We start from the raw sequence: 24,736 nt of genomic DNA on the forward strand, positions 1-24,736 counted from the left end.
CTATGTTGTGGAATGTTAATGGCCAATTAAACACAGAGATCCTGGGGCTACAAATCCAACTGACACTTTGACAACTATCTAATTTGTTGTATTTACAATCTATTTCATTAAGGAAAATCCTCTTCTTGTATCATGGTTAAACATACATGGGGGTCATAAAAATGAGGTCATACAGGCTTGCTAGCTCTGCTAAAATAACGTATATAAGTTTTCTCATTGCTTTGTTCAGGCAGCCAGAGTTATACTCTGACTCCTTGTACGTACAAGTAAGCTAGCTCCGCTATGCTTTAAGGGAAAATAATAAACAACATGGATTTTTCTATCACCTAGCTCTGTTGTTTCCTTCAACCAAATTTTCAGGTTTAACAGTATTTAAAAGGCTCGAGTTTGGGGCTACTCCTTTTAGTCTGTAAGGGAAGATAAACATCTGGAAGTGGGGTATGACAATGTTACAATAGGTTATATTCATATAATGCTTTAAAGCTTGAAAATTACTTTTTTGAACTTGTCTGAGTCTCCCAACAGGTATTAACAGGTGTTAATATCCCTACTTTACAGATGAGGCACCTGAGGCACAGAGAAGCTGTGTCTTGCCTACGGCCAAACAATTACTACTTAGTAGTAATCAGAGGTAAGATTTGAATCCAAGTCTTTCTGACTCCAGGTCCAACACACCATGCGCTATGGCATAGTATTATTCCAATGTAGGATGTGCATGTATGTGGCACTTTAATTGTTTATAAAGCACTTTTCTCACAATAATCCAATGAGAGAATGTAGTATTCTCATCTCACAAACTGTGATAGTACTAATAACAGCTGAAGGATCATGATACAGAATTAGTCCACAAGCATTTACTAAGTGATGGTCATATGCCAGGCACTGGGGATACAAAGGAAGACAGAAACACAGTAACTCTCAGAAAGCTCCCCTTCTATGGAGATGCAAATGAATAGATGAAAGGCAACCTCCCAGCAAAGGAGCAAGTGGGGAGGAAGACTCAGAAAGGCCTCTTCTAGAAGAGGAGGTCTGAGCTGAGTCCTCCTCCCACCATGAGGAAGGAGAGCATTCCCAGCGGGAGGCACAGTCAGTAAATACCTATGGGGTAGGGAGATCGAGAGTCACAGTTGAACAACAAAAAGGCCAGTGTCACTGGTTCAGAGAGTATGTGGAGGGGTGTAAGATATGAGGAGACTGAAAGATAGGAAGGAGGTCAGATTGTGAAAGGCTTCAAAATCAAAACAGGAATTTATATTTGATTTTGGAGGTAATAGGGAGACACTGGAGTTTATTGAGTGAGGGGTGACATGGTCAGACCTGTGTTTTAGGAGAATCACTTTGGCAACTAAATGGACAATGGACTGCAGTGGGGAAGACTTGAGGTACGGAGGCCAACTGGGAGGCTACTGAAATAGTCCCAGCGTAGGTGCCGAGGACCTGCTGTGGCAGTGCAGAGAAGAGGATGTGAATGAGAGCTTTTGTGAAGGTAGAAATCACAGGAATTGGCAACAGACTGGGATATTTGGAGTGGGTATAAGTGAGGCGTCAAAGATAACACCTAGGTTGGGAGTATGAGTGACTGGGAGGATGGCGGTGCATAGGAGAGTAAGCGGGAAGTTGGGAAGAAGGGAAAGTTTGGGGGTAAAGATGACAAATTCTGTTTCAGGTATGTTGAATTGGAGGTGTTTATAGAACATCCAGTTTAAAGTTTCTAGCAAGTAGTCAGAGATAGAAAACGGAAGGTCTGGAGAGAAGGTACAGCCGATAAATAGATCTAAAAATCATCTACATAGAAGTATTAATTAAACCCATGACAATTTATGAGATCACTAATTAAGAGAGCGTAGAAGGGGAAGAGAAAAGAGTGCAGAACAAACAAGCCTTTGAGGACATCTGCAGTTAGTGGTCATGACTTGGATGAAGAGGAGTGGTCAGGGAGGTAGGAGAAGAACCAGCAGACAGCGGTGTCACAAAAAGCCGGAGAGGTGGAAAGGGTGATTACGGAGTTCACGGAAGATGAGAATTCTTAAAAGGCCATCATCAGGTCTGGTAGTTAAGAAATCATTGGTAACTTGGAAAGGAGGCATTTCAGTTGAGTCATGAGATTGGGAGCCAGACTGCAAAGCATTTAGAAGAGAGTAAAAGGGGACAGCTAGGGGGTGCCATAGTGCACAGAGCGCTGGGCCTGGAGTCTGGAAGACTCATCTTCCTGAGTTCAAATCCAGCCTCAGACACTTACTAGCTGTGTGACCCTGGGCAAGTCACCCAACCCTGTTTGCCTCAGTTTCCTCATCTGTAAAATGACCTGGAGAAGGAAAGGGCAAACGCCTCCAGTATCTCTGCCAAGAAAACCCCAGATGAGTCACGAAGAGTCAGACATGATTGAACAACCACAAAATGAGTGGAGGCACCAATTGTAGATAGCTTTCCCAAAGACTTTAGCCGTGGAAGGGAGGGGAGACACCGCATGATGGCAGGGATAGTTTAAAGTGAGGAAACATGTACATGTTGTTTGTATCTTCCAGATAGACATGCTTGTCAGTAGCAATAAGTGTGTTGAAAGGAGATAGAATGGTCTTAATGGTCTTTGCAGATCTATATAAAGTGTCAAGCTCTTTACTTCTCTCTAAAATAAGCTTTACAAAGGCTAAGTCAACAGAGCAACGGCTATCAGCATGGGGTGGTGGTATATGAGGTACCCAAAAAGTTACTTTAAATTACTGTAAGCATTTGCAAAAGTCCTGAGAAAAAAAGACTGATAAGTAACTACAGCAGAAAGCTAGAAGGTGTGCTTCAGGATCATACTGAATCCTGCAGTGTGGTGGTAGATTGTTTCCCAGATTGCTCAGAAGAAAGACAGCAGGAATTAAAAAGTCGTATTGCAGAAAATGCAAAGGAATAATGTTTGTGAGTACAAGAGTAAGCATTTGGAATTCAGTTTTATGGACGTGGATACCAGAGCAGTGGGAAGACTTGGTGTTGTTTTCAATTCGATACTTTGCATTGGCTGCCACTAAAACCAAAAGCAACATGGACCACCAAGAGTAGCATCATTTGAGTTTATATTTTAAAATTTTAATTTATCAGGTGGCATTTAATGACAATTAGAATAACTGTTATATAGAGGGGAGGGTCTTGCAGAAGAAAAGTTAGGGTGTTATTTCTGATTGTAACAGGCCAGGATTGTTGTGGCAAAACTATAACGCACATTTGGAAATGTATTTACTAGAACAAAGAATTTTAGTGTGATCTTTTAAGTAGTATGGCTCCAGTCCTAAAGCGTGGTGTGGGTAGTGTTACAAACCAGAAACGTACATAAAGAAGAGCGTGAATCTTCATATACCTGTTTTACAAAAAAGAGAATGTGAAAAATTCTTCAGTTAGAAGGTTGTGGTGTAAATAATCACGAGAGAAATTTAAGGAGATAAAGACAGGAGAAACAAAACAAATCATTGGAGCTGAATGTTCTCAGAAATATATTTCTGAGCACAAGCTTTGAATTTAACAAGCATTTATTAAGCATTTATGATCCAAAGTTCCTCTTTGGCACTATGAGTGTTAGGTAGAGAGTAAAGCCCATCCTTTCCTCAAAGGGTCTAGTAGGACAGAAGAAATAAGAAATGTACATAAAAACCGTAATGCAGAATAGCATATGTCGATCACTCAATCATTAAACATTTATTAAGCTCCTACTGTGTGCTAAATACTGTGCTAAGTAAGCAGTGGCAGTACAGAAGGAGGCAAAAGACAGTCCCTGCCCTCAAAGAGCTTACAATCTAATGGAGGAGACAACATGCAAACAAATAAAAAGTAAGCTATATACGAGATAAATAGGAAATAATTAACAGAGGGAAGGCACTGGAATTGAGGGCTTCCTGTGGAAGGTGGGATTTTAGTTGGAACTTAAAGGAAGCCAGGAGGTCAGTTGTCTGAGTGAAGGAGGGAAGAGTGTTCCAGGCATGGGGGACAGATAGACTACCTGGAGATGAGAGATGGGGTGTCCGTGGATAGGAGAATATGTGTCAGGGAGTAAGGTGTGAGAAGACTGGAAAGACAGGAAGGGACTAGAGCGTGAAGAAGGGCTTTGAATGCCAAACAGTGTTTTGTATTTGCTTCTAGAGGCAATAGGAAGCCCCTGAAGTTTACCGAGGAGGGGCTTGACATGGTTGGACCTGAGGTTTAGAAAGATCACTTTAGTGGATGAATGGATTGGAATGGGAAGAGACTTGAGGCAGGCAGACCCACCATCAGGCTATTGCAGTAATTCAGGCCTGTGCTAGAGTGGTGCTGGTGTCAGAGGAGAGAGGGGGACGAATTTGAGACATGTTGCAGAGGTGATATAGATGGGCCTTGGGACCCCTTGGATATGGGGTGGTGAGTATAGTGAAGAATCTAAGATGACCTCTAGGTTGTGAGCCTGAGGGACTGGGGGGATTGTATTGCCCTCTACAGTAATAGGGAAGGTGTAGGGGGAAAGATAATGAGTTCTATTTTAGATATGTTGAGCTTAAGATGTCTTCTGGACATGCATTTTGAGATGTCTGAAAGGCAGTTGGAGATCAGAGAGACTGGGACAGGGTAGGTAGATTTGAGAATCATCAGTATAGAGATGGTAATTAAATCCGTGGGAGCCAACGAGATCACCAAGTGAAGAGGGAGAATAGAAGAGGGTCTAGGACAGAACCCTCAGGGACACCCGTGGTTAGAGGGCTAAGGGAAGTCTAGGGAAAGAGAGATCATTTGTGACTGGAGGAAGATGAAGATGAGGGAAGACTTTTTGGAGCTGGTGACATTTGGACTGGGTTCCATAAGATGGTTGGTATAGCTTCCATTTATTTGAGATTGATCTAGCGAAGGAATGATGTAATGGAAGAGAAAACTACCATGGTTATAAGAGACTCTATTTGAGGCTGTTTTAAAGGGGTCCCTCTACCTATGGATTAAGAAGCCAAGACAGAATGCAAATCTTGTAACAAAAAAAAAATGTAGGGCAGGCTCCCATAGTAAAGCATCGTCCCAAGAAGTGGTGCCTTCTCAAGAGAAAGCTGCTGGAAGGTGCCTGGACACCCAAGGTTTTCAGGGTAGTAAATCTTACTTCCTAAGAATATGGGCCTCAAATTCATGAGGCAAATAATTATCACCATTTGGTGATTAAATGTAATACTGCAAAGCTAGAGTTTAACCTCCGTTGTGTACATTTTCACAAAAAAAAGACTAGAAAAGCATTTGTTACATTAAAAAAATACTCCTTTTTGTGCCTTATTTTGTTTTCATGTATCTTACATTTCAAAATTATTATTATGGCTATTGGACTTCCAAAGCTGGAAACTGTCTATTTATCTCTGTGTACCTAGGTCTTTGCCTGTCACTTCCAGCTAGAATTTTTAGTAGATTTCTACACTAGCCGACTTTTCAAAAATGAAAAAAAAATTATGGTACCATCTTTCACTATGGTCTTATGAATCCAATGACTCATAGTAAGGAGATGAATCTGGGTTCTGGAAAGTTGTGTCAGTGGACAAGTACAAGTTGTAGTAGGCCCTACCAAGTTCTAAAGATTTTATTTTGGCCCAAGAGTATTGATCATCTGGGTACAGGTGCCAAGCACAGAGTAGATGTTTGATAAATATTTGTTTAGTTGAGTTGAATTATCAGAAGGTTGTGTATCAGGTAGTGGTTTTTTTTTTTGTTTTGTTTTTTGGTCATAACAACTCAGGAAAATCATCTACCTTTTTACGGTGTTGAGGTGTTGGACATTGCCCAGGCCCCTTTTAGAGCTATTTGCATCCAGCCTAACTGCTGGGGCTCCTCTGCTCCCTCCTCTGTAACCACTTGGATGCATCTCCTACTGGCCTACAACCTACATCCTCAGATTGACTCCTTTATGAGCAGTACTTGGAGGTAGGAAGGTCTTGGTAGGACTGTTTTTTCTTTTTTTTTTTAATATAAATTTATTTATTTTCAGTTTTCAATGGAACTGTTTCTTTTGAACTTTTCTTGGGAGCCTAGGGATCTGAATCCTTCCAACCTTTGCTCTTCCTCAGGGAGTTCTCCGAGAAGAAAACACATAAGAACTAGAACAAGAAGTTCCCCTTTGTACTATTCAATTGCTTAGAAAGATCTTTGGAAAGTTAAAATTGAAAATGATGGTGGAAGGGTGGAGATAGGACTAGGCAGAAAAAGACGTGTAAACTTCCCTCCTATCTTCCCCAGTGACCACCTGGGGTTTTACATTTGGAATAGTAGGATTGGATCACCTAATATTATTTCCCTCCAGCACAGTGACTGGTCACATTAAAGGGATTCAGTTTTTCCCCACGGCGCCTGAGCTATATGAGCCCTTCCCAAAAGGCCAACAAGGTTAGAAATGAAAGGCACTGCATACAGGGGTTCCTATTTTCTCTTCCTTTGCCCTTAGGAGAGACTTTCCATCAGCTCTTCATACTTCCCACGTTGCTGAGGCAAAGAAGCAGAGTGGGAGAAGAGGGCCTAGGGAAGGTGGCCATTGTAGGTGGCTGCTGCTGCTGCCACCAGTGAGCCCCTGCCAGCTTAGGTGGGAGCAGTAAAGATGGAGTGAGGACAGATGCTGGAGAATTGTGGCAGCAGTAGTAAAAGGTGATCAGCTAGAGAGACAGAGGGAGCCTGTACTTGCAGCTGCCATGAAACCTCAGCAGCTGGTGAAATAGGGTTGGGAGACCAATTCCATCCCCCGGTTTTTTCCCACTATTTTGGTGGTTGGAGGAGGAAAAAATTAGGTAAAACATTCTACAAGAGGACAAGACTGCACAGTTGATTGGCAGTCTTTCTTCTCTGATTTGGTAAATCATGTGGCCAGTGCTGATTGCCAGTGTAATATAAAATTAGAGAGTCAGTGAGATTTAATAAAGTTTACCAAATGTGGAGGGTTGGTGGTGGTGAGGGCCCAGTCCTAGAAGCATGAGTAGGAAACCTCTATAGCTGTTTGCTGGGTCTGTTTCTGGAGGTTCAAGATGACATTTCAGAGCATGTAGCAGATACTCTGCAACTGTTCTCCGGCTGCTTGCTGCACTGATGAAGAAAAGGCTTCTTGGCTGGCTGCTGAATCAGAATGGAACATGAATAAAAAGACATTATCTGGCCAAGGTGGCCTCTTTCCTGGTGGTGACTGAAAGTTAGGAATACTGTAACCCTCTGGGTGAGGAGTGAGAGGTGAACCAGCTACTCCTCTCTTGCTCCTATCCAGGCAGACACATGGCCCTGAGCATGATGCAGGCTGGTCTTCTGTCTCTGTCATATCTATTCTTTCCTATCCTTAGGTGAAGAAGTACTGGAGACAGCTGCGACGTTATGAGCTTTTAAAGCCTGGAAGAGCAAGCCCAAAGTTTGTTGACAGCAAGCCTGGCACACCAGTGAAACTCTAAGGAGTAAGGTTTTTTTTTTGGACTCACAACCATAGATGAACACAGTAGTTTGGATGCTTTGTCCTGGAACAAGAGAGAAGCTTGTCCAACCTTGCCCAATTTATATGTTGTATTCAGACGTGAACTTGGTGGGGTGAATGTTTGATAGTGACCACATTAGAAACACTTCCCTCACCCAGCCCCTCAGAGGTACCCCTGGAACCCTGAGGGGGAGATATACCTTTTGGAGACCTGATCTGCTAGTGCTAGTGGAAGTTGGGAGTAAGGATTCCCAGAGTCTTGCTACATGGAGAGGGGCACGAATGGGGTATCAGTACCATTGACTAGTATCCACTCTCAGTTTAATTAATATCAATTAACTTTTACAAAAGGAAATTTACTGAATAGTTATAACAAATTATAAAGGGAGGTGATGGCTGTGTAATTTGAAACATTTTTTGATATGGCATTTTGTTTTGCTTAACCACATATATTTTCTCCTTTGTGACTTCCTCTGTAAAGGAACTCCCATGGCTAACCCCACCTTGATACCCTAAATTGAGTAAGAAGAGCCCCAGGGGCTAAAGGGCTGTTTTCCTCCAGACAGGAAAAAATATTAAAGATCAGTTGGAGACCAGGTGGCTGGTGGGCAGTTTGGAAATGAAAGGCTTCCTACATACACTGCCTTCCTCTGTGGCGTCCCCTACCTAGCAGCTAGATTCGGCCTATGTTGTGAAAGTTTATGCTGAAAATGCAAAGTGAGGCCTCCAGTTCTTGGTTCCATTTGTCCCTTGTCCTTCACTAACTAGCCAAATATTTGTCAGGACCTAGTTACAAAGGTAGCAGAGTTGGATATATAGATGTGGACTCCCTAGAAGTGTCTATCCCAGGTGAAAGATAAGAAAGTTGTAAGGGGAATTAAAAAAAAAGCAGAAGTGGAGGGGATTGAGAAGATAAAGCATTTATCAAGCTCTTACTGTGTACTAGGCATAGGCTAAATGCTGGGACTACACATGAAGGCAAGCAAAGCAGTCCTTTTCCTCCAGGAGTTTAATTTCTAATGGAGGAAGATAGCACGTGGAAGGGAGCTAGAAAGGTATGTGTGTGGAGGCACAGTCAGTGTGAATAGGTATGGAGGTAGTCAGTGTGAATAGTTTGGAGGTAGCCAGGAAGAGGCTGGGCAAGATAAGATGAAAACTCACTTATCGGAAGTTAAAAGGGAGGGTAAGACTTGATTTTCTGGTTTGACTCAGTAGGTCTCATTTGGACTTAAGGCATTTTCTATTTCCAGTTCTCCACCCCATGACTTAGCTACAAAATTTATTTTAGAGAAATTATAGAAGGCATCTTTTTTGTTTTAGTAAGTGTAGATCAGTGTCCCTATTTGACATGTGAGTTTACAGTATCCAAGACATACAGTTCCCTCTTGTGATTTCTCAAATCATGGCAGACTTTGAATCTGGCGTACCTTGGTGGTAGCTCAAAAGTGAGGAAGATCTAAGAAGATCCTACTTCTCAAGCTCCAACTTCTAATGAGACAATGACTATTTTCTGCTGTTTCCTTCATTTCCAGAAGATGTGAAATATTGTAGTGATTAAACAGTGTAGCACCTGAGACATCCCTTCTAGAAGAATATGAAGTGTTGAATTGGCCCTCAGGATGGGCCGGTATTGATCTTGATTTGATCTTGGCGGGGCTTGCTTAGAATCAGTCTCTTGTTCATCTGTTCCTCAGTCTGGCTACCTTTTTGTTTCTGCTTCCTCCTTGAGGTTGTTTCCTCTTGTGCTTCTTTTTCCACAAGTTTAAGATGAGAATAATGGGGAGTGGCTTGCAGATGAAACACCACAAAAGGCTCTTTCTCTCTGAATCGAGGGAGAGGCTCCCTCTGAACAAGGTGAAGCCAGTGGAGATGAGTCTAGAAGATATTATGGAAAAACAGTCTCAACCAGGGCTCCTGAAGACGTTAATCAAGTGATAAGGTGGAATAATTCTCCACAAAAGAAAAGGAGGCTTGGGGAAATACCAGATGGAACTGTGTAATTGTGCAAAAAGCTTTAAAAAGAGTTCATTTTTTTATAACCATTTGAGAATCTACACAAGTGAGAAACTTGGGATCGATGGAGTGCGTTCCTCCTTTACAGAGATTCCACATGTAGGAGGAACGTGGCTAAACTCCTCGAGAAGGCTGGCCACAATTTGATGCTTCTCTCACCATCTTCTTAACACTCTGCAGTCTGGCTTCCAACCTCACTGTTCAACCGAAGCTCTTCTCACCAGTTACTGGTGATCTCTTAATTGTCCAATCTCATGGCCTTTTCTCAATCCTCAGCCTTCTTGACTGCTCTGCAGCCTTTGACACTGTCAGAAACCTTGACTTCTTGGTATTCTCTAGGCTTTTATGGCCCTGCTCACTCCTTGTCTTCTTGTCTGACCACTCTTGCTTTAGTTTCTTTTGCTGTATCTACATCCAGATTGTGCCTGCTAACTCTGGATGTTCTCCAAGGCTCTACCCTGGCTCCCTCTTCTCTTCTCCAGCCATGCTGTTTTGCTTGGTGATCTGGACTCAATTAGACTTTTAATGCAGATGATCTCAACTGTATTTATCCAGATTTAACTTCTCTCCCAACTTCCATTCTCACACCTCTTAATTGTCCACTGGACTGAATGTCCACTCCAACTTGCCTCTGCTGCCCTGCCTTTCGGCTCCACCAAATAAGGTGCCCCTGTGCTGGGTACCCCTGATGTCCTATCCCTCCCTCCTTTTTTGTATGCTGTCTCCCGTTTTAAACTATAAACTCATTGAAGGCAGGGACTGTCTTTCTTTTTATTATATTCCCAGCATTTAGCACAGTGCCTGACAGGTTGTAGGCACTTAATAAATTTGGATTAGATTGGATATCCTGTAGCCATCAAAAATGCCAAATGTTCAAAGCTGAAGTCATTATCTTTCCCCAACTTCCCTCTTCCTAACTTCCTTCTTATTGTCAAGGGTAACACCATCCTTCCAGTCACCCAGGCTCCTAGCCCAGGTGTCATCCTTGGTTTCTCTGTACCTCTTAATACCCCTATATAGTCTTTTGTCAAATCCAAATCCTGTCAGTTCTGCCTTCATTCCGTCTCTCACATATGCCCTTTGCTTTCCTCTGACTCTGCCACAACCCTATTACACCCCTTCATTGCCTCCCACCTAGACTACTACTATAGCCTTCTAGTTGGTCTCCCTGCTTCTAGTACTCCCTCCAGTCTGTCCTCTATTCAGCTGTCATCCTGATCTTCCTAACGTGTAGGTCTGACTATGTGACTATTCAATATACTCCAGTGATATATACCCATTAACTCTTGGATCAAATATAAAATTCTCTGTTTGGCTTTTAAAGCCCTTCATAACCCAGCTCCTTCCTGCACTTCCAGTTTTCTTCCACCTTGCTCACCTCCGTGTACTCTGTGATCCAGTCAGTCAGTAAACATTCATTAAGCACTTACATGCCAAGCACTGTGTTAAATGCTGGGGACACAAGGCAAAAGACAGACCTACCCTTCACAATCTAACGAGGGAAACGACATGCAAATAACGGTACGATCAGGCTATGTCTAAGTAAAATTGGAAATAATAGAAGGAAATAGTAAACCAGTGTCTTCGCCAAGAAAACCCCAAATGAGGTCATGAAGTCTCGCGACTGAAGACTGAACAACAAGAAGAGGGGAAACACCAGAATTAAGAGGTATTAGGAGAGGTTTTCTGTAGAATATGGGATGCTAACTGGCACTTGAAGGAAGGCAGGGAAGCTAGGGGGCAGAGATGAGGAGGAAGAACATTCCACTCAAGTAAGACAGGAGTGAAAACATCCAGAGTTGAGAGATGGAGTGGTGAGTGTAAGACCCTTGCAAGATAGACGAAGCAAATTAGGAAGGGTTTTGATCGCCAAGCAGAGGATTTTATACTTGATCTTGGTGGCGATAGGGAGCCGCTGGAATTTGAGTATGGTAGTGCCATAGTCAGACATGTGCTTTGGAAGATTGCTTTGACAACTGAGAGTGGAGACATTTGTAGCAGGCAGACCAATCAGCAGGCCATTGCAGTTGTCCAGGCATGAGATGATGAGGGACTGAACTAGGGTGTTGGAACATTTGGGAGAGATATTATGAAAGTAAAATCAACTGACCTTGACGACAAATTGGCTATAGGGAATAAGGGATCGCAATGCTGGGTTGCTGAAAGGACAACGGTGCCCATGAAAGGTAATCAGAAAGTTTGGAGAGGTGAAAGGTTTGGGGGAAACGATAGCAAATTAGGTTTCCTTCCCACCTACAGTCACCAACCTAGGTACAATCCTGCTTACTCTCTCCATAGTCTTCTCTTGTTTGTATTTTCAGAGATTTGCTGTCTCCTTTCAGTAGTGATAAATGGAATAATAATCAATTCGTGTCATGAATAAGATATGTCTTATAGTTTGTTTGCCATAGTTCTTCTTTTCTTCCTGCTTCTAATATTTGTATACCACTTACCCTGTACTAGGTGCTACCTCATTGCCTCCCTTTCCTCTTCAAGAATCCATATCATAGTAGGGATACAGATTTAGGGTGTTTGTGAAATAGGGGTTTGGGTCTGCCTCAAAAACTTGGCAACATTTGGCTGATTAGAGTATTATAGGCTCTTTCCAATAAAGCCTTTTTATCACTGAGCGTCATTAAAATGGGTAAACCACATCTTCTCTGGCCCTCGGTTTCCTTGTCTGTAAAATGAGAGGGCTAGACTAATAAATAAGGTTCCTTCCAGCTCTGTGGACTCTATGATCCTGTTTCAGTTGTATTTAAGAGTACACCATCAGCACCCTCATTAAATCCATGATATCAAAGCCAAGGTATAGGTGTTCTGTTCAAAAATTTGAATATCCTGAATACTAGAATGTGACAGAAGGACCTAGATTAATCCTGGGAAGACTTGGGGACAGTGTCTCCCCAGAGGCACAATAGACTTGACCTAGGCATTGTGTCATAAATTGGTGTGTGGGGGGGAGAATGTAGTGTTGGATTAGATCATGAGGGTGTTTTCATGGGAAAAGAGAATTGAGCCCTAGGACCAGGGTGTTAAAGGGCTTAAGAGAAGCTGTGGTGCCTGCTGGAAGATGGACAGGAACTGAATTCAGTATTATCTAATTTGCATGTTATCTAAATAATAGGAGGTAACACACCTCCAAGAATCCTAAAGAAGAAATCTAACTTTTTATGTGCCTGAAAAACATACTTGATACAGGCACTTTTTGTTTGAGGAGTGGTGTGGGCGGGGGTATGAGTGGATGAAAATCTTGGAAGGTTCTTTCTCTGATTTCACGGTCATCTTTTCTTTTTTTCCTGCCCACCCTTTTTAGAAAATTGTTCTTATTTGACTAGACATAAGTGTAATTACCACTTGAATGTTGGTAGAGCCGTCGCCTCTTTTGCAGGAGGCTACTACACATTTTGTGGTCACCTATACACATCATATAAGTATATCATCTGCACATCCACAGGAAGACCCATCTAATTGACTGTGGTGACACTGTCACTACCAGCTCAGTCCTCATTATCCACTGTGATGTCCCTTACATCTGCCCTCTCCTAATTAACATTGCCACCAACTGGGAGTATTGCAATCGCCTCCTACGTAGTATCCTCCCTCTCCCACTGTCTGCCTGATTTTCCTGCTGTACTACTGTGATATCACTCATGCTCAAAATCTCTAATGCCTCCCTCGGTGCCTGATGAAAAAGACCCAACATGGCGTTCGATCATACTTTCCAGTCATCTCTCATTACTCCTCCTAACAGATTTTATGCTCTACTTTCCCTTGATTTCCTCTCTTGAAACACTTTTTCCTTCTTCACATGGTACCCTATACCTGGAATGCCCTTCTCTCCCATCCGTCTGTTGACTTCTAACCCATTCTTCAAGGCCCAGATCCTCCATAAAGCTTTACCAGATCTCTCCCACTAGAAGTGATTTATTCTCTCCTCTGATTTCATTCAATGCACTGTTACTATATCTGAGTGTGTATCAAATCTACTCTCCTATGTTATAAAGTACTTGAAGATAGTTGGAAAGAGTACTTGGGATACTTAATCCCGTATACCCCAATACACTGCACATTTTAAGCACTTAATAGATTTTTGACTACAGTGGGCTTTTCCCCTTGGATCCATTTTGACATTTAAAGTTATGCTACAGGTATGAGGAAAGGTGATGCAAAAATCTAAGAGGCCAATTGTCAAGCTCCAGATGATGTTTTTGTGTCTAAAAAACCACAAAATTTATCTCTAGAAGACAGGACCATGAAAAGGCCAGCTGCCTTGGAAAAAGAACTGAGATAAAATTCAAGGTGCTCTCTGCTTAAGTCCTGAATTAAACCGAAAGCCTTAAGTTTCTGGTCTGCTTTCCTGCTGGCCACCTCCCAATTAGTTTAGTTGTCTAGGAGACAGCGAGACAGCTCTGTAGTGGGGTCAGGATAGCATTTGAGGAGCAGCTGTTCATAGGGTTATCTCACTAAGCACGGTCTACAATCTGGTCTTCAAAACCGTAAGTTCCCTGAGAAGTGAGGGATAATACCCTCCCCTTTCCTTAGTGCTATACACATAGTAGGCACTTAACATTTGATAAACTGAATAAAGCTTCCAATTTCATATCCTGAAGTGCCCAAGGTCCTTTTTTTTGGGGGGGGGGGAGGGTGGAAGGCAGTTCAATTGGTGTTAAGTGACTTGCCCAAGGCAGCTAGTAAATGCATGAAGTGTCTGACGCTGCGAACTCAGGTCCTCTTGACTCTAGGGCTGGTGTTCTACTCACTGCGCCACTTAGCTGCCCCCGAGGTTCATTTTCTAATGGGAGTCTAGGTAGTTTTGGTTTCAAGGGCCAGTAACATGAGAAAAGCACTGTTTTAAAATGTCCCCACTTAGAATCCACCAGGTACTAGTTTATAGACCTGTTCATTTAAGTCTCATTCTTTACCTGTTCAGTGGCTATAAAGTATTTGGGGAATTGTACTACTTATCCTGTTAACTAGAACCAATAATCCAATCTCCCTCACAGGGAATTGTGCTGATTCAGAAAAGATAATGCTTTAGTGAATCTTCAGGTCACTTCTGGGCCCAACTTAGGGGTTCTCAATGATTTTAAGGAGACCAAGATCCTAAAACCTATTTTGGAATTGAGTTGTATTTGTAGGGAGTTGGTCTTAGAACCTGCCTGGTTTCCTGAAAGAAATGAGTGAGGCCAGACTTATTAAGGCCCCTCCAACTTGGTGGTAGGAAAAAGGTACTTTTTACACCATTATATAATACCCTTAGGGGGCATTTTAGGCAGGGTCAGAAGCTAGAGTACCTATGTGTGGTTCTGCTTCCACACCTGAGTACAACATACTATGATATCCAATCTTGGTCAATAAATCATTTTTTTTAAATCCATTTTTTTCCCCCAACAGAGCTCCTTGTCCTTTGGGACTAGGCAAGCCTAGAATTTGGTCTGATCCAGGAAGACAGAACAGTCTGGAAACAGACAGGATCAAGCTTTCCTTTCCTGGTAGGTATTTTGGCCCTCTCCTTGCCAAACCTGGCACTCCATTTTAGGCCTTTAACAACAGTCCCTGTTCTCCCCTCTATGTTGCTGAAGCCAACTTTTCATGGCTCTTTAATTCCAGTCTTCACGTTGTAAAGAGCTTTCATGCTTCCTAATCTGAAGGGTTGGTGTTTGGTCTCCCTGTCTCCCCGTCTCCCATGCTATCCCCTGACTCTGCCTCTTCCTCCTCAAGCATGCTAGCCATTTGCTCTTGAATAGTTCCCTGAATATTCACCCAGAAATGGTAACTACTATCCCCTCATCTCTGGTAATCATTTTGGAAGAGGAGGAGGGAACAGGTGAAGAGTGGGAGGGGACTACAATGGAAGGCCCAAAGGAAAGTGGAGAGAAAGCACTAGATGGGAACTGTGGCAGCAGGATGGATAAAATATATATAACCACTGATGCTGTTTCCTGACTACACTTTGCCAGCCTGGTATGGCCCAACTTGGCTGTTTTGAAGCCCCACAGATTTCCCTCCCTATCTAACGCCTCCACATTTAATACTTTGTTCCGATATTTGTTATTTTCATTTCCTAATCTTTCATTTTCTAATCTTTTAGCACTAAACTGCTATTATAGTACTCTGACATCTTGGGGTTTTAATGCTAAGTCATCAGGAAAGATTCTGCTTTTTTTAGAGATGAGGTAATAAACCCTACTATAAGAAGTAGGGACTACTAGAGCCTAGGAGTTAAGAGTCACGATTGATTGTCTCAGATGAAGGGTAAATGCCCTAAGAACAAGTGGAAGTTCTTTGGTTCAGTTCACACTCCAGCTTGCTGCTAAGGCCTGGGTGATGCCTTCTCCTGTAGGAAGATTAAGAAGAGCCCTTCTGCCTCTTTTCAGAAGCAGCTTCCCCCAGGTCAGATGTGGTCAGTGCATATAACTACCTCTTCTGGAAGCTAAAAGGTCTATGTTGCCGCCTTTCATCTCAAGCCTGTGATGTGTTGGTTAACTGGGCAATAATCCAGCCTCCTTGAGCGAGGCTTTTTGTTCTCAAGGAAGCAGCTCCATTACCACCCAGTCCCTATGGCTCCCTACAGTACTCCTTCTGCTGATACAAGCAAAGTGGCAGCACTGCTCTTTGTCCTCTAATTTCATTTTCACACAAAGGAGACTGCCAAGGTCTTCTCGATAAGAGAATGGAAATAAAATAGAGGGGAGAAAAGAATGTGGAAACAGGGCATTATTTTATATCTTCTGCCCAAAACTTCTGGAAGTTCCTGTAAGCTAAAGATTTAGGTTCTCCCAAGTTCTCAGGCCTATCTTCCTTCCTTCATTAATGGTTCTCCCACTTTCATTGCTGGTTCATTTAAATACAATATAGATTTTTCTTTGGCAGCACAAACATTTCACTCAACACCCCTCCCCCTTGCCCATTTCTTTCTAGGTCTTTTTAGGATTTTCCTCCCATGTGGGTTTCATGATGCTGAATCAAGTTGGAACCAGACCGAAAGCCTTTCCCACACTGCAGGCATTTATACGGTTTTTCCTCTATGTGGGTACCCTGGTGGATGATGAGGTTGGAGCTTCGGCTGAAGACCTTCTCACAGGATGGGCATTTATAAGGTCTGTAGGGACTGTGGGTCTGTTGGTGCTGGAGGAGGTTAGAAGCCCGGTTGAAACTCCTTCCACAGTCTGGGCATTTGTACGGTTTCTCTAGTGTATGACTCCTTTGATGAGTCAGGAGGTTAGAGCTCTGGCTGAAATTGTCGCCACATTCAGGACATCTATAAGGTTTTTCCCCGGTATGAGTTTTCTGGTGGCGACTCAGGCTGGTGCTGTGCTGGAAGCTCTTTCCACATTCTAGACAAGAGAAAACCCGCTCAGAAGCATGGGTGTGCTGGTGATGGACCAGATTAGAGGGCCTGGCAAAGCTCTGGCCACAGTCCCCACAGGTGTAAGGCTTCTCACCAGTGTGAATACGATGGTGTTCCACAAGATCTGAGCTCTGCCGGAACCCTTTGCCACACTCAGGACATGTATAAGGTTTTTCACCAGTGTGGGTTCTCTGGTGCCGGATAAGTCCAGAGCTCTGACTAAAGCTTTTCCCACATGCAGGGCACTGATAGGGCTTCTCCCCTGTGTGAACCCTAAGGTGAGTGTTGAGATTGGTAGCATCGCTGAAGTATTTCCCACACTCTAGACAGGTGTGGGACCTTTCCCCACTGTGATCCTTCTGATGGGTGGACAGGCTGGTGTAGTCCCCAAAGCTGTCCCCACACTGAGGACACTGATATAGTCTCCTTCTAGTGTGGGTTTGTTGGTGGGTCAGAAGGTTAGACTTCAGACAAAAACTTTTCCCACAGTCAGTACAATGATAAGGAGTCCCCTGGGGAATGGATGCTTGTGGAAAGGGGCTCAGAGGGAAAGATTTCAACTGTTTTTCCCAAGGAGAGGTTTGGTGCCATCTCCTCTCTAAAATAACTCCACCAGTCTGATCTAAGGGAACCCCTTGAGGTTCCTCATTCTCAGGACTTTGGGAGCAGACTTTGGCTAACCCAGTTGAAGGCAACATGTAAGATTCCTCATTCCCAGGATGGGCCCCAGAGAATATCCAATCTGTTCCCTTTTCTGGAAGTCCTTCTCCCATTGGAATTTCTTCTTCTTTCTTGTCTTTAGCTCCTGTAGAAAGAGACGAAACAATATGGGCCTATTCCCTCCTCGGACCTAATGGGAAGTAGACAGAACCACATTTATATAAAATGAGATAATATTTGTAAAGTGCTTAGCAGGGTACCTGGCACATAGTAATCCTTGTTAATAAATCCTTTTTCTCGTCTCCCTCCCCCATATATGAAAAATAGCCAGCAATTCATAAGCTAGTCAACTTTCTTCCACCATTCCCTAATATTAGTCCTCTGTTTCAGACTGTGGTCTGTGCACTGGCGTGGAATACACCCTGCTCAAGCCATGAAAGTGGAATTCTGCTCTGGCTTTGCTACTTGCTGGACTTGGTGCTTTATCCAGACCTCCATTTCCTTCTCGGTAAAATGAGACACTTGGACTAGATCTCCAAGGTTTTTTAAAGTGCTAACATTCCACAATACACTTTGCTAGTTGTTCTTTCTGTTCAGAATCCTTGCCTCTCTTCACCCTATTCATCTTTCACGACCCAACTCATGACTTTAAAGCTAGACTTCAGAGGTCATCCAGTCCAGTTCCCTCATGTTGTAGGTGAGGAATGTGAGGCCAAGAAGGGTTAACTGATTTGACCAACATGGCACTAGTAGTAAATAGGAGAGGTCAGATTTACAGTGAGTTTATCTGACTCCTAATCAAGGGTTCTTTCCATTGTAGCACATTGAGAATCAAGTTTCAATTCTTCCACAAAGGCCTTCCCACTCGAGACTAGAGTGAACTCTCACTCCTCTGCAGCACAGTACTTGCTGCCCAAATTTCTTTTTAAGGATTTAATATTTTACTGTTTTGTTAAGCTCCTTAATGGCAGTGATTATGGGTGACACGGCTGCTAGAATGTTGCACTCGGAGTTAGGAAGACCAGGGTTCAGGTTCCATTTCTGACTTAGCTGTGTGACCCTGGGCAAATTACTTAAGTGTTCTCAGTCTCAGTTACCTCATATGTAAAATGGGAATGATAAAACCTACCTCAGATTATGTGAGGCTCAAATGAGATTATATGTCTAATTAACCCATTAATATACATTTCATTATATGCTTACCACAGGGTCTAACAGGTCTACATACAGAGTATTTGTTCAATAATTATTTGCTGAAGGAATAAAAGGCAGAATATTGAGTTTCAATTATCTGGCTGAAGCAAATGAAGACTGGTTATAGGTGAGATGTGAAGTTAAAGGTCATCAGAGCTAAGGAATCTCTGAGGAGGCAGAGTATGTGGCACAGGATGAGGGTTAGGAGCACCCAAGGGGAATATGATGCAGGCCCTCAGAGCCTCACCCGAGGGCAAACTCCTGTCCCCATCCCTCTTTTCAGGATTCTATGGTTTTGCTCCCTGTTCTAGTCAGAAAATCAGGTCCAGTCTGGTCCTTGGAAACCTGTGGGAAGAAAAGAGGTAACTTCTGGAGTCCAAATCTCTTGGGGGGGCGGGGGTCTCCTTGCCCCACCCCTTTTCTCTGTTTCTCTGACTGCTGCTCCTATGCTCTTTGTCCATTCGCATATGTGAATTTCGAGACCTCTCTCCTAGTTACTGTTCATAGTGGAAGCAGAAATGAGCTTGGGGAAGGGGAAGGCAGAATAGAAAGTGGGGGTGTCAGAGTACTTTGTATTCTTCATTGCTCCTGTACGGACTGGAGGGCGCCCGGAGGGAGGACCTGGAACTGCTTTGACGGGGCCCACAGCTAGCCCTCTTTTTCTTCCAGTCCATCAGAGGAACACAGAACTGGCGGAGAGCCTGCCTCTTACACGATCCAGGCTTCTCGCAGGCTCGCCCTGTCTTTAGCACAAGGGGAGAAACTGATCCGAGCTAGGTCTCGGTCCCACGGGTCCTAGAGGCGCTTAACCAAAGAGTGCGCTGGTCTCGCACCTTATCGTGACTCTTCCATTTTCGGATGTCGGACGGGTGGGTTTTGTTTCAGGTGGGGGGAAAGTGTGCGGGGTGACACTTACCTCCCCGCAGCCGCCCCCATTCTGCTCCGGGTTTCCCGTTCCATCCGCGGTGGAAGGAGCGCTTGTCGTAACAGCGAGGGCACATGTAGACGGCGCCTTCCTCCGCGACCCTGGGAGGGGGGCAGTGCCCACTCACGTCGGGATCTGAGGCTCAGAAAACGCGGTATTTGATCCTCACCGGAAGCCGGGGAGGTGGGGGCGGGGAAGCGTGGGGAAGGTAAGCGGGAAGGCAAGATCCCAAGCCCGGGGCTATGGCCTCCCACAGAGGCCAGCCAATCACCACGTGACCTCTCGGGGCCCCAGTTTCCCCAAAAGTTAAATAGGAAGAAGGGGCTGGAGACTGATCTCTGGGATAGGAGCGATCGTCTGAAAGGTGCTCTTTTAATGCCCAGCTACAGACGTGCTCAGTATTACTCACGGGCAGAGGAACAAAGACAACGTCGCGCCTTTTCCCAGCTGCGCATGCGCAGGCCCGGGGCCAGGCAGTGCACCGACACACACATCCCGTAGGGCAACCAGCCCCCTCGGAACTCTAAGCGCTCCTTTCCTAACCAGGCCTTGCAGTTAGCGTGTTCCCTGCAGAACCCCTGGCCTCGGCTTCGGCCTCCGCGACGTGGAGATTTCCCTTCCTCTTCCCTGGCAGCAGGTGTCAGCACCGAAGCCGGGGCGAGCTGCCTGCAATGGTCAGAACGAATAACCGGAAGCCACCTGCATGATCGTTCCGCCACGTGGAAGCATTTCCTGCCACTCTAGGGTGTGGGAGGTTGCCTTCGCTCTATGGTATCCTGCCTTGTTCTGTCTTTCCCGTGACAGGTGAAGCTGCAGGAATGGATGGTTCTGGGCTATTTCTGAAAGATCCGGACGGGAGGAGATTCTGGAGATGGTTGAAGGCAGAGGAATCCGTATAAAGGCACTTAACATTTCTTTTTGGAGGGGAAAGAGATTGTATCAACCTACGTCACCCAGGCTGGAAGCGCAGGGGCCACTCGTGGGCCCTTTCTCACCTGGGCTTCTTCGACCCTCCGCTCAGAACCCCCCGGGCTCGAGCAATCCAAGAGCCTCAGCCTAACTAGTAATACGGAATACAGGCATGCACCACCGTGACCTTCCTTCCTTCCTTCTTCCTTCCTGAACCCCCCCCTTCCTTCCCGCTTTCCTTCCCCCCTTCCTCTCCGCTTTCCTCTCCCTCCCTCCTTCAGTGAATCCTCCAAGAGATGAGATTCCATATGCAAGGTTGGGACCAGATCTGTAGATTTCCCACTTTTAATATTTCTGAGTAGTAATTCATATCATCCTCTGATTTAAATTCAAAATATAATCAGTGCAGCGGCCACCTGGGGCTGTATGGTCTTGGCAAGAGGGAAGTGGTATAAGCATTTTCAAGCAGTGCCCTCTGGCGGCAAATGCAAGTAACTCAGCTTTTTAGGGGCCTGTACCATAACGTAGTCCATATAACATAAATCCTTAAAAATCAAGTTTTAAAACAGATGTTCAAAAACAAAAAAAAAAAAAGTCTTTGCATGCAACTAGAAAATAAGATACACAGGCAGTGGGGCGTAGAAATTTATTTTGCCCTACAAGAAAGGAAGGCAAAAGGGGATGGGAGGGGAGTGGGGTGACAGAAGGGAGGGCTGACTGGGGAACAGGGCAACCAGAATATACGCCATCTTGGAGTGGGGGGGAGGGTAGAAATGGGGAGAAATTTTGTAATTCAAACTCTTGTGAAAATCAATGCTGAAAACTAAATATATTAAATAAAAATATCAAAAAAAATCAATAATGTTTCTACATAATAAGAACAAAACAAAAGAAACAGCATCTATACAAATCTTTTGTGTATTGTTGGGGTTAGTCCCCAGATATTCTGTGCATTTTGTAGTTATTGAGAATGGGATTTCCCTTCTAGCTAGTCGCTAAAGGAGAGCGCCCCCTGGTGGATAGCTCAGATATTACACTCCGTTGGGTAGTTAGTATTACACAGCGCTTTTTCTGTAAGTTGAATGATGGCCCGCTGTTTGGCACCGTCGTCATTGCTGCAGTTCCCACCAATTGGCGCACACACTACATACATGCGGGAAACTGCAGTTTTATATGTATCCACGTATGCATCTATATCGATGTCTTAAAACTGCTTTGGGGATCCGCTTATTAATTTTGATATCATAAATCTCTGTGATTGTATCAATTGGGAGATTCCAACAATGAAGATAGTGGCTAATATATGACTGCCCATCCTGTATGACTCTTGTCCATCTCCTCCCACAAATTCGCCCCAGGAAGGAATTCTATTCAATGTGCTAGAGGCCTTCCTTAATGTCTCCTGACGTCAAGAGGATGCCAATGGAGAATTCATATTACATACCTGCCGGCCCATCTTTCTTTAGGTCGCTAGGTGTCATAGTGGATGGAATGCAGAGTTAGAAAGGCCCAATTTTAAATCCTCCTCCAGACACTTAGTAGTTGTATAGCCCCGGGCAAGTCATCTAACCTCTCTCAGCCTCAGTTTCCTTCTCAGTAAAACGGGGATAATAATAGCACCCACCTTACAGGGCTGTTGCGAAGATCAGATTGTATATCTATCTACACGCGTAGGTACGTACCTATATATGGAATGTTTTATGTAAGGCATTATGTATTATATATACATGCATGTAAAGCACTTCGGAAATCTTGAAGTACTTTATAAATGTTATTTGTTATTATTTTTGTCCTATTATTAACTTTCATGGTAACGTCTTTTTACTCCTATAAAGTTTCACACTGGTTCCATGCTGCATGCATCACATCTACATTTATGTCTCCATTGCATTCTTTTTAAAATAAGTTTCTATTGATATTTTCTGTTTCTTATTACTACCGTAGTATCCTATTTATCCCTCCCCCTCACCTGAGAGCCATCGCATATGACAGATAGGTTTTTTAGAGAGGAAAAAAAAGTCAGCACAACTGATTGATACAGTAAAATGTATCGATATACTCAGTGTATCAATACGTTATAGTTATCACTGTGTATTTTTTGGCTGTGCTTGCTTCTGTCTTCATCAATTCATGTAAAGCTTTCCACGCTTCTCTGTATTCATCACACACATTTCTTACAGCAGAGGAGTGTTCCATTCTATTAATATACCACAACTTTTTGGCCATTCCCCAATTGATGGGCAGCTACTTTGTTTCTGATTCTTAACTATCACAAAAAGTCCTGCTATACATAATTTGGAGTAGAGGGAGCCTTTTTCTTATTGATGGTTTCCATGGGGTATGTCTCTGGTTCAAAGGGTGTGGATATTTTAGTTACTTTATTTACATAATTCCAAAATTGTTGTAACACTTCACAGCTACACCAACAATGTGTTAGTATGCCTATCTTCCTACAACCCCTCCAACGTTGACTGTTGCCATTTTCTGTTATTTTTCCAGTTTGCAGGGTGTGAGGTGAAACCTCCGGATTTTGATTTGTGTTTCTATTATTATTAGTGATCTGGAACATTTGTTTATGTGGTTGTGAATACTTCTGAGAACTGTTTTTTTTTCCATATCCTTTGACTATTTGTCTACTGGAGAATGGCTGTTAGGTGTGTGTGTGCGCGTGCGCGCGCGCGTGTGTGTGTGTGTGTGTGTGTGTGTGTGTGTGTGCGCGTGTGTGTGTGTGTGTGTGTATTACCTGTTTATACATCTTGGATTTTTGTAATGACAGTTTAGATTTGAAGATCTTTCCCACCCATCATTAGGCCGTATGGCCTGCATACTTCACAGGTAGCCTAAGTCACGAGTGGTGGGAGAAGCTTGCTGAAAGGAAAAGGAAATTGTTTCACAGGAAATGCTGAGAGAGCAGTGAGGGCAAGAGAGCAGCCACGTAAGAGCTGCGCTGTAAGTTTGCTTGCTGGTGGCAAGGCCCCAGCAGGGGGTGGAAGATTGTGGGATGGCATGGCTCTCTGCTGTGGTGTCATGGACTTATTGGTTGCGGGATCTGGTTATTTGGTGTCTGCATAAATGGTTCACTTCTTCTACCTTCTACGTGGAGAGCCTCATAGATTTTGCGATACAGAACCACGTAGGCATTTTGACAATTATCGTCTGTATCGTGATTGTTGCCTTGTTGATACAATACCAAACCCTCGTTAGAGAAATTTGATACAAAGATTTTTTTCTATTCAACTACTTTCCTTCTTATCCTAAATGAATTAATGTTGTCTGTGCAGAAACTTTTCACTTTGAAGTAAAGAAAATTGTCTATTTTATCTTTTGCAGTTGCTTCAATCTCTTATTTGGTTAAGAATAGATCTCTTGCCCACAGTTTAGAAAGGTATATGATCTGTTTCTCTTCTAATTTTTTTGAATGATCTTTAACATTAAGGTCTTCTATCCATTTAGAATGTATTGTGGTGTGTAGTGTACTTGGTCTGAGCCTAATTTCTGCCAGATTGTTTTCTAGTTTTCTCAGCAGTTTTTTTTAACTGAATAAGGAGTTTTCCCCTAGGTAACTAATGTTTTCTACTTTATCAAAAACTGGGGATATTGAATTCTATTATTTCTGAATCTTCCTTGTCTAGTCTGTTCCATCGATCTGTCTTTGCTATTCTTTAGGCAATACCAGATGGTTTTGATGACTGCTGAGCTATAATATAATTTTAGGTCTGGAAATGCCCTTCCTTCTTTGTCCTTACTTCCTTTCATCATTTCTCTTGATAGTCTAGATGTTTTGTTTTTCCAAATGAATTTTCTTATTTTATCAAGCTCTGTTAAATATCATTTTGTAATTTGATTGTTATTTTTAATACTATTATTAAAAGTGTAAATTAATTTTGTTAGTATTGTCATTTTTATTACATTGACACAACCTAGCCATGAGCATTGAATATTCCTCCAAATATTTAGGCTGTTCTTTTTTTTTTTCTTAAGGAATGCTTTGTAATTGAATCTATACAAGTCTTGTGTACTTTGGGAGGTTAGTCCCCAGGTATTTTATGCATTTTGTAATTATTTAGAATGAGATTTCTTTTCCTATTGTTGCTTCTTGTGTTTTGTTCTTATTATATAAAAATGTTATTGATTTCTGAGGATTTATTTTGTAGCTTGCAACTTTGCTGAAGCTGTAATTGTCTCAGTATCTTTGCTGATTCTCTTAGTTTCCACAGCTTTCTTCAAGACTCAGCTCAAATCCCGCCTTTTCTGGCTTGTG

General features: G+C 43.2%; 1 protein-coding gene and 1 long non-coding RNA gene across 3 annotated transcripts; one reads left to right on the top strand and one right to left on the bottom strand.

Annotated features, from left to right (window-relative positions):
- Window positions 1–552: 552 nt before the first annotated feature.
- LOC118831107 lies at window positions 553–18,043 on the top strand. Its single transcript, XR_005009123.1, has 5 exons — window positions 553–631; window positions 7,296–7,403; window positions 14,831–14,928; window positions 16,358–16,536; window positions 17,838–18,043. It is a non-coding gene; the product is annotated as an uncharacterized LOC118831107 (long non-coding RNA).
- On the bottom strand, window positions 14,929–20,242 carry LOC118831106 (zinc finger protein 660-like). 2 transcript variants are annotated; one of them, XM_036738265.1, is made up of 2 exons: window positions 19,558–20,242; window positions 14,929–17,592 (listed from the first exon to the last, which is right to left on the bottom strand). In XM_036738265.1, exons 1-2 carry the CDS (start codon window positions 19,640–19,642, stop codon window positions 16,364–16,366), a joined length of 1,314 nt encoding a protein of 437 aa, XP_036594160.1. In that variant the 5' UTR covers window positions 19,643–20,242; the 3' UTR covers window positions 14,929–16,363. The 2 variants fall into 2 exon arrangements, with proteins under 2 accessions (XP_036594160.1, XP_036594161.1); XM_036738266.1 differs by lacking the exon at window positions 19,558–20,242 and adding an exon at window positions 18,651–19,431 and having other exon boundaries at window positions 14,929–17,637.
- Window positions 20,243–24,736: the final 4,494 nt, after the last annotated feature.

Source organism: Trichosurus vulpecula, chromosome 9 (genome assembly GCF_011100635.1).
Source record: "Trichosurus vulpecula isolate mTriVul1 chromosome 9, mTriVul1.pri, whole genome shotgun sequence".
Classification (NCBI taxonomy): Eukaryota; Metazoa; Chordata; class Mammalia; order Diprotodontia; family Phalangeridae; genus Trichosurus; species Trichosurus vulpecula.

Bases quoted from the DNA above. Each gene is read 5' to 3' on its own strand.
- LOC118831106 (XM_036738265.1), bottom strand. From the start codon at position 19,642: ATGTGCCCTCGCTGTTACGACAAGCGCTCCTTCCACCGCGGATGGAAC. The intron at 17,593-19,557 runs GTAAGTGTCACC...CTCTTTCTACAG, and splicing joins ATGGGGGCGGCTGCGGGGAG to GAGCTAAAGACAAGAAAGAA.